At 36.1% G+C, this 9,542-nt stretch overlaps 1 protein-coding gene across 1 annotated transcript; it reads right to left on the minus strand.

The window, feature by feature from the left end:
• Positions 1–1,318: 1,318 nt before the first annotated feature.
• Positions 1,319–4,583, minus strand: LOC137732115 (abscisic acid 8'-hydroxylase CYP707A2-like). Its single transcript, XM_068471410.2, has 7 exons — positions 4,122–4,583; positions 3,695–4,010; positions 2,993–3,391; positions 2,723–2,894; positions 2,499–2,605; positions 2,257–2,375; positions 1,319–2,058 (listed from the first exon to the last, which is right to left on the minus strand). Exons 1-7 carry the CDS (start codon positions 4,331–4,333, stop codon positions 1,959–1,961), a joined length of 1,425 nt encoding a protein of 474 aa, XP_068327511.2. The 5' UTR covers positions 4,334–4,583; the 3' UTR covers positions 1,319–1,958.
• Positions 4,584–9,542: the final 4,959 nt, after the last annotated feature.

Consider the following 9,542-nt stretch of genomic DNA (forward strand, 5'->3'; position numbering starts at 1 on the left):
AGACCAACTCCAATGGTAGGCTAAAAGTCAAATTACCCCCAAAAATTTTCCCCCAAACCCACTCCAACTCAAGGGAAAATTTTGGGCTAAATGTTAAATGTTAAACCAATGCCAAATTCCCCCTAAAATTTAGCCCAGAAATCAGAGTGTACTCTACCCAATATTTATCGGAATTTAATTTTTTTTAGATTAAAATGTTCATAAAATTAATTTACGATAATTTACATATCTATTTTAAAAAAAAAAAAAAATTTAATTTAACAAAAAAAAATAGCCTAAGTTCATTCTTTAATAATCCCGAGCTAAAATTTTAGGCTAGAACGGTTGGAGCAAAAAAGCTGTTTCTGGCCTAAAAGCTAAATTTTCCGGGCTAAAAAATTTAGTTTTTAGCCCAACCATTGGAGATGGTCTTAGATCAACTCCAATGATGGGCTAAAAGCTAAATTACCCCCAAAAATTTCCCCCCAAACCCACTCCAACCCAAGGGGAAAATTTGGACTAAATGCTAAATGCTAAACCAAGGTCAAATTCCCTCCAAAGTTTAGCCCATAAATCGGAGTGGACTCCACCCAATATTTATCAGAATTTAAATTTTTTTAAATTAAAATGTTCATAAAATTAATTTACGATAGTCTACATATTTTTTTTTTTTTAAAAAATCTAATTTAACAAAAAAAAATACCCTAAGTTCATTCTTTAATAATCCCGGGCTAAAATTTTAGACTAGAACGGTTAGAACAGAAAAACTGTTTCTGGGCTAAAAGCTAAATTTTTTGGGCTAAAATATTTGGTTTTTAGCCCAACCATAAGAGATGGTCTTAAAGGACCTATATATATATATATATATATATATATATATATATAGTATTGATATGTATGCATGTATGATTGATTCATATGTACTGTTGTCTACGCAACTACAGCTGTCTAAATCTATCAAAAGACATTATAATGATTAGTGGTCCTGTCCTTGTGTAATTGAGAGATATATGTCCAAAGTCAAAAGCATGTGTATGCATATAAAGGGACATGGATGCTCTCCGGATCCAATTGTGCTAATTCTAGGGATCCATTAATATAGACTGTTGAAATTTAATCCAACGGCTAAAATTTTTATAACTTTAAAGTGAGCCTTGTTTGTAGCCGTTGAAGTATAATATTTATTTTATGTTTTTCATAAATGAGCCATGCAAATAATTTTCTTACAATGTCAATAATAATTTTTTTTCTTTCCATATATTAGGTTGCCATTACTGCAAGTATGATATGCAAAGTATATACTGGTCTCAGTCGTTGGAATTGAAATAATACATATACATAACAAAATTAACTTTGTTAATTCCATTCATTTGAATCTCATTTTTGCCTTGCGGCTCTTTGCATTTATTTAAAAAACAAGAAAAATATTGTGAAATTAGAATACACCTACCTACTTAAATACAATTGTCACATTGGGTGAGGAATTTTCCTCTTCATGATCTCTTGTACGCCAAAAAGAAAAAGAAAAAAAAAAAAAAAAAAAAAAAAACCATGATATGGTTTGCATATCATGTTTTGGTGTATGAATACTCTTCTTTGTACGCTTGCTTCCTCTGCCGCAACATGTTTAATTTCCTATATCTTGACCTCTCTGACTTTTTGGGTGTTTTTGGAGTGTGGTCAGAATATACGGTGGCTTTAAGTATACTGAGATATAAATTGGGCAGACGAAGGTGATGGAGATGTATGATTAATTTGTTTCTCTCACATGTTTATTTTGCGAAAAAAGGAATTGGACTTTGGGGGGGGGGGGGGTGGGGGTGGGTTTCTTCATGCATAAGATTTGTGTCTAGCCCGCGCGCTCTCTCTCTCTCTCTCGTGCATGAAATGTATATTTCTTGATTTGTTTGTCAAGTCGCAGCCACAAGGGTCAGGGTCTGAAAGTTGGGGACCCGGACTGTTTTGGGAGTATCATGGGGTTATATGATAGTTTTAGGAGATAATATGATGGGCAGGCCATTTTGGGGAAGAGCAAAAGGGCCATACTGTATGCCATTTTGTGCACCAACAATAGACCATCTGCATAAAGCCACATACATAACATGTCAGCCACCTCCACAACCAGATCAACAAATCTATTTAATTTACATAAATATAACAACATTCTACTTTTAGAAATTGAGGAGGAGGTGGTGGTTGTAGCTCTGCAGTGCTGCCACTGCCCGTTGCATGCCTACCCTCTCCCCTCAAAACTACCAAATAAGTGAAAGTACCCACCTGTACTTTGTTGTTAGATGGTGCAAAAAGACCAAAATCTCCAGCTTGGCCAATTCATTCCCTGGACATGAGTGGTTCCCGCTGCCAAATGGCATGTATGTATTGGGTTTTGGAGCAACCTGTGTCAGACAGTAACATAAAGATGATGAGTATATATCCACTATACAATACATGCATCTATCTCCAATGTTATCCAAGATTGAATGAAGAATGAATTTATGGCGGATGATGTTAGTGTTTACCTCAAATCTGGAAGGATCAAACTTGTCAGGGTCAGGAAAGAGTTCTGGGCTGTGGTGAATATTTCTGAAAAGTGGTAAAACTTTCCACCCCTTTGGTATCAGATAACCTGAAAACACATCAATATTTGATCATCAGCAAACAACAGATTATTAAGTTTAAAGTAACTTCAAGTAAGAAAATAGAAAAAGGAAAGTAGTAAATGTTTGGTTTGGTAATTACTGACCTTCATGTTCAACATCCTCCACAGCTTCCCTGAAAGTAAAAGATAAAATGGAAGCAACTCTAAGAGTCTCCTGAATAACCCTACAAGTCATGGGCATCTTTTTGGTATCTGCCCAACTCAGAACTTTATCCTCTTCCTCTTTTTTTGACCTTATTATTGCTTCTTGCTCATCCTGTAGAATCACAGCCATTACAAAAAATTAGAACCCACAAAAGGAACTTCAAAAAAAAAAAAAAAAAAAAAAAAGAATTTGATGATTACAATGCTTACAGTGACAGCTTGAAGCACACTTGGGTTTTCCCCAAGGTACTTGACAATCCAAGTCAAGACGCTGGCCGTGGTGTCACGGGCAGCAAAGATGACACCAATAACGTTGTCGGCGATTTGTTGGTCCGTGAGGCCTTCTTTGCTACCCATGAATGATCCGAGAAGATCCTTATGGTCCTCCTCCTCCACCTGCATCCTTTGCCTCCTTTTAGATATAATTTTGGCCAAGATCTGAGCAAGCTCCTTCCTTGCTTTCATTGACTTGTGAAACAGTGTGCCTGGAAGATTAATGGGCATTGAATTGTATCCCTTCTCAAGAATGTAGTAACACCTCTTCAGATCCTCTCTGTACAGAATCTCATCCTTTCCAAATATAGAAAGGAGTGCAACATTGAATGTGAACTGCACCACCAAAAATTGATTCATCGGTACACAATTTAACATTATGTCAACCAAAAATGTTATATCAGCACAACAATTCACTGCAGGAAAATGTTCTCTTGGCCGACTGTTAATCTTGTCAAACTAGTTGAGGCGACTGTCAGTCTCGTCAGACAACCACCTCCATTTTTGCCATGTGTAGCAGTTTAGATTCAGCATTTGGCTAGAGAACATTCCCGAGCGCTGTATATTTACAGCTCTTCTAATTCGAATTCTCTCTGTTTTGCTCTGTTGAGAGAGTGGGGTGTGGCAATAATTACTCACCGTTTTCATTTCTTGGAAGGAGTTGATCAAGCGGCCTTGGCAAGACTTGAGAGAGTCTTTGGCAATGGATTCAATGTCAGGGATGATACTTCTGACGGCTTCCGGCATGAAGGCACGAAGGACAAGCTTTCTCAATTTGGCATGGTAATCTCCTTGGTGGAAAAAGATGGCTTCTTTCCCCAACATCCTCTCTTTGCTTGCCGGAAAAGTTGGCTTGAACAGATGGGCTCGAGAAAGCACGAATTTGGCCGCTTCCGGGCTCGAAATCATCACACATGGACAACCCAAGATGTGGGTTTTGAAGATTGACCCAAACCTATCAATCAAAATGTTCAAAACATATATCATCAGTACATAAAATCAACTAGCCAGGCACTCAATTCAGAAAGAAAAAAAAAACGGAGATGTGAATTAAAAGAGCAAATACCTCTTTTGTTTAGAGGCAAAGAAGACATTTGGGTTTTGAGAGTAGAGTTGGAAGGTTTCTCCAATGTAAGGCCAGCCCAAGGAACCCGGTGGAAGTGGGAATTTCCGGCGAACCGGAGTGAAGAGCTTGGTGATGAGGGAATTGATGACAAAGAGGAATAAGACAAGAAAGGCAAAGATGCAAAACAAGTAGTTTAGGAGATTCAACTCCATTATATTTCTTGTTTTTCTTGGAATTGAATTGAATTAAATTGTAGTGAACCGACTGACTAGTAACTAGAAAACTATTAAGCAGCAGCAGCAGCAGCAGCAGAAGAAGAGGACGAAAACAACTAGTTGTGTTGTGAAGAAAACAAGTGAAGTGGTGGGAATATTTATAGGGTATTGGGAGAGGAAGAGAGAAGGTGTGCGGCGTGCCCCTTTCATTTACAGCTCGAATCCCACACACGGAATATCTCCCTCCAGCTCATTCTTACGCTTTCACTTGTTTTACTATTTTTACTCTCTCTTCCTTCTTTCTTTATTTTCGGCTTTACGGAAGCCGAGGGGTTGGGGTTGGGGTTGCCAGAATGGTTTACAACTCTCCACTTAATTTTGAATTTTAACAATGCCTTTTGTGGGACCCTCCGACTCTGTTTTAATCTACTCTTTGATTTGCCTGTCAAATGCACACAACCTCCTCATGTTGTATCAAAACTGCATTCAAAATGAACCAGTCTGCTATGTAGTGGAATGCCTCTTATATTTACGGTAAGGGCTTTAGAGAGAGAGAGGGAAGGAGAGGAGAGAGAGCACGTGCAGAAGCAATGCATAAAGAACGTGTACCCTGCAAGTTTCCTCGTATAGGAGTTTGACCGTACGACAGGAGAAATTTTTAGATGTAACGGGAACACGGGTACATCATGTGTTTTTATGTAAGTAGTAGAAATTTTTATTTTTTAAGTTACTAACTTTTAAACACATATATCTCATATTTTATATAACGACACGTGGTGTATCATTCCGTGTGACAATCACATTGAAAAATCTCTCGTCCGACGAGGCATTGGTGAATCACGAAATAAGTGCAGGTTTTTTTTTTTTTTTTTTTTTTTTTTTTGAAGAACAAGTGCAGGTTTTTTTTAACCGGAAGGAGTACACATTCACAGACGCGTGAAAAGCTTAAATGCAAAAACACCTCTTTGAGCGATACAAAAGGCAACCTTTATCTCATCCTCTATCATCCGTAGTAACTCTCCAACTATTTTAAGACGTATTAATTAAATATTCATAGTTGTTGGAAGGCTTGTTATATTAACATTCTACATATTGTTGAATACACCTCATATACTTAATACATCTCACATTTGCCTTTTCAATTAAAATTCATGTTAATACACCTTACATACATTCGCATAGTATCCTCACACCCCACACTCTCAACATGTGCCTTGCATAATACACCCTACATTTTTTACAGACATACCACACTCTTCACATTATTAACAATAATGTCAAAAGCCAATGCTCAATTCACATCCACTAGATTTAAAAAAAAAAGAAACAAATCTTATTAATCACTTAACATGTAGATTCCAATACAATTACAATTTCCCTTCTTTCTTGGCTATGGCTTCCCTCAATATGCACGTAAATAAAATAACGAAAATAGTGACTCTCTAAGCCCTATAGACTGAAGATCAAAAACGAATTTAGCCTCCGTCTGCCCCTTTTCCCGAACATTGTAAAATCCTTGAATTTCTCTTCAGCATCGGCACGAAAATGATCATGTCAAATCTCTTCATGTTCTAGTCACTTATATCACGATTATGCCTCAAGCACAATATGATCATTTGAAATCTTAGGCTGCAAATTCTTCACTTTTAGTCTTTTACTCAAATTCTTCAAAGCAATAGGAAAGTTCCCTACATCATTTTCATCTCGCAGGGGCAAACTCCTACCACAAATTTTTGCAACAAATTATGTTCAATACCGTCTTAGAGAAGCTCTTCAAAATCACTAACATTTCCCTCTAAATCAAACCAAACACTACTCATTCTTTGAGAGTTACAGTATTTCGAAATAACACTTAAGCTTATTTGATCGAACAACACCCTTTCAGTACCTGTTTGAGCTCTTTCTAGTTTTACTGATGTCTCTTTGTATTTTCATTAGTAGGTTTGTTCTACATCAGAGGGTGAGAATGGTTTTGAGAGTTGAAGAAGATAAATAATCTTCAGATATACACGTTAAAAGTCATTTGAGATGTATTTAGATTTTTTTTAATTTTTTTTTAACTTTATGAGGTCGAAATTGGCATTGCATGAGGGTATATAAATCATTTAATATTAAATTTTAATATGGGGTGTATTCAACATTATGTGGGGTGCTAATAAAAAAAGTCTTGTTGGAAATATGAAGTTAAATTAGAAAGTCAAAACCATATCTAGACAATTTTTTTTTTTTTGGGTGAAAAACCTTAGTTGTACAAGGGAAAATTTTTTGATAATGAAAAAAAGAAATTACACCTAGTTACGGGGGACTAAAACCTTACCCTCATAATACAAGAAACAAAAAAGGAGAAAACTTATATGAAAACGAAGAGGTGACATAAAACTTACCCTCTAGAACCGAAAACAAAAAAGATACAAGGAAAAGAAGGGAGGGTGGGATATGAAACCTAACCCCTCTAAAGCCCAAGGGTTTAAACCTGTAAACAAGTCGAACAACACCACAAGGTAAGGGAAAAAAAAAAGAAAGTAAGACAAACATATATGTCGAGATGCACTTTTGAGAAACAAAAGCCAAACAAGCCAACATAGTCTGAAAACAAAGTAGCACGAGTTGTTGGGGGAGGAGAATCATGCCATAATAAATGTGGAGAACACAAGCCCATATTAGCAAAATGATCCCCAAAAACATTTCATTTGCGATATATGTGAGAAGTGTAGAAAGTTATCTTCTGAATCGATCCAAACAAATATAACATTGCGTACGAAGAGGCCAAGGAAAATCATAATTAGTCAATTGGAGAACGAAAATAACACTAGAAGAGTTACTTTCCAGCCAAAAACAATGCCAACCCTAATGAATAATTGCTAATAACTCTACAAAAAAATAAAAAAGGGTTGTGATGACCAATACTTTGGTAGAAATCTCTAAGAAAATGACCATGGCAATCTTTGAAAACTGTATTAAGTTTAATCCAAGAAAACCAAGAGGAGACCAAAGCACATGAAGAATAGTAGGCACCTTGCTAGGGATAGGTCAGATTCCCATAGAATAAATGATACGAGTGTCAACACCCTGAGAGTAACCAGGATTAAACTTCAACAATTCAAACCATCTATATTTGTAAGCCTTGATTCATAGATCATCCTTACAAAAATTCAATTCAATCCGAAATCATTTGCCTATTTAATTCTCACGATGAGATTTCAATGATTCTTAGAGAACAAGGTGTTCGTCAATTTCTTTGAACTCAATTAGATGCTTCAAATATTTCCAATTTGGCTAATATTTTGTAAGGATGATCTACGAGGTATGTTGATGCACAAAATCGGCGAGGACTTTGGTACAACAAAAAGTGTCAAGTTTGTGACCTTCGCTAGGTCGCTCTGGTCATTAATGTGGATAAGTATGTAAATGAATAGAGACAGGGAAGCAAACAACACAAGATGTACGTGGTTCACCCAGATTGGCTACGTCCACGGAGTAGAGGAGTTCTCATTAGTTGTGAAGGGTTTACACAAATACATAGGTTCAGCCTCTCTTTAAGTGAGTTCTAGTGAATAGTTTAGTATAAATGACATTAGGGATTATTGTGGGAGAATGATCCCCTTTTATAGAAGAGAGTTTCTAGCTTTGTTCTGACATTGACACGTGTCGTATTGTGATTGGCCTCTGATATCAACAAGTGTTGCGCTGTAATTGGCCTCCGATACTGACATGTGTCGTGTTGTGATTGGCCTCTTGGTTGGAGGAAAAGTCTTGTGGGTCCTTGATGGTATGCTGTTGACCGGTGCTTAGTAGTTTCGGGATTGGCCAAGTATGGTACAAACAAGGTACAACTTGAAAAATTGACGGTTCAAATTGTTAAAGTTCGATGTGGTGTGGGCCTCCCAACTAATCCCCATATATATATATATATATATATATAAAAGGATTCCTTCCCTTAGATGCTTCATATATATATATATATATATATTATATTTTTTTTAGAAAACCTTGACAGTATGAGTAGAATTTTAATGATAACGAAAAAGAAGTTACACCTAGTTAGAGGGACATAAAACTTACCATTCTAGAAATAAGAACAATAAAGATACAAGGAAAAAGAGGGAGTATGAAACCTAACCCCTCTAAACCCAAACCTATAAAACAGATTAAGCAACAGCACAAGGTTAAGAAAAAAAAAAACAAGAAAGTGAGTCAAACCTATATGCAAATATGCAAATTAATTTGAGAAGTGGTAGACAGGAAAGCCAACATAGTCTGAAAACAATGCAACTCTACACCAATAATAATAATTAATAATTTTGCAAAGAAAGAGTTGTGATGGTCAATCCCTTGGCAGAAACCACCAAAAATTTGACCATGATAATCTCTGGAAACTCCTCCACAAGCTATACACACACACACACACATATGTATGTCACACACACACACACACACACCCGCATACACACACACACACATACACACACACACACACACACACACACACACATACATACATAAATACATAAATACATATAGTCCCGTTTCTTTGAGAGATCCCTAAAATAATTTATTTGAGGGACATCTTGTGTTGTTCATTCATTAACATTTTTCAACAATTCAAACGGTCTATATTTTAGTACATCATCCATGTATATGTCATTCTTGTAAAAATTAGATAAATCTAAATCGATTAGAACATCCAATTGCATACATTTTTTTCAAGGAAACGCTAATATCACTACCAATTAATCCAACAAACAATGGTTTCAGATTTTAATCATTTTTTGTGGAAATAATCTATGAGGGAAATATAAAAAATGAACAGTTGAATCGTTAAAATACAGTGCAGAGTCACGTTATAAATGATCAAACCCTCAACAGAAGGAAGGGACTATATGTGCTAACGCAAAGTTGGTTGTACATAAATAACATGCGACACTGTTGAGAAGTCAATGATATCATTCCTGATATCTTGGCTTAGTTTTAGGAAACTATCTTGTAAATTGTTTGTAATTTATTTGTGATTATCTGTAAACCCTAGAATGTAGGATAGGTTACTTCTTCGGCAAGTACTCTCTTTGTATAAAGTCTCTTAGTATCAATTGAAGAAATTAATCTTCTGCAAAATATTCTTTGCACTTTTTACATGGTATCAGAGCTAGGCTGAAAACCTAGTTCCTTCTGCTGCCTTTTGTTTCTCTGTTCTTTTCCGTCGTTTGCC

The sequence above is a fragment of the Pyrus communis genome, chromosome 16, assembly GCF_041283825.1.
Source record: "Pyrus communis isolate YQ-2024b chromosome 16, ASM4128382v1, whole genome shotgun sequence".
In the NCBI taxonomy this organism is placed as follows: domain Eukaryota; kingdom Viridiplantae; phylum Streptophyta; class Magnoliopsida; order Rosales; family Rosaceae; genus Pyrus; species Pyrus communis.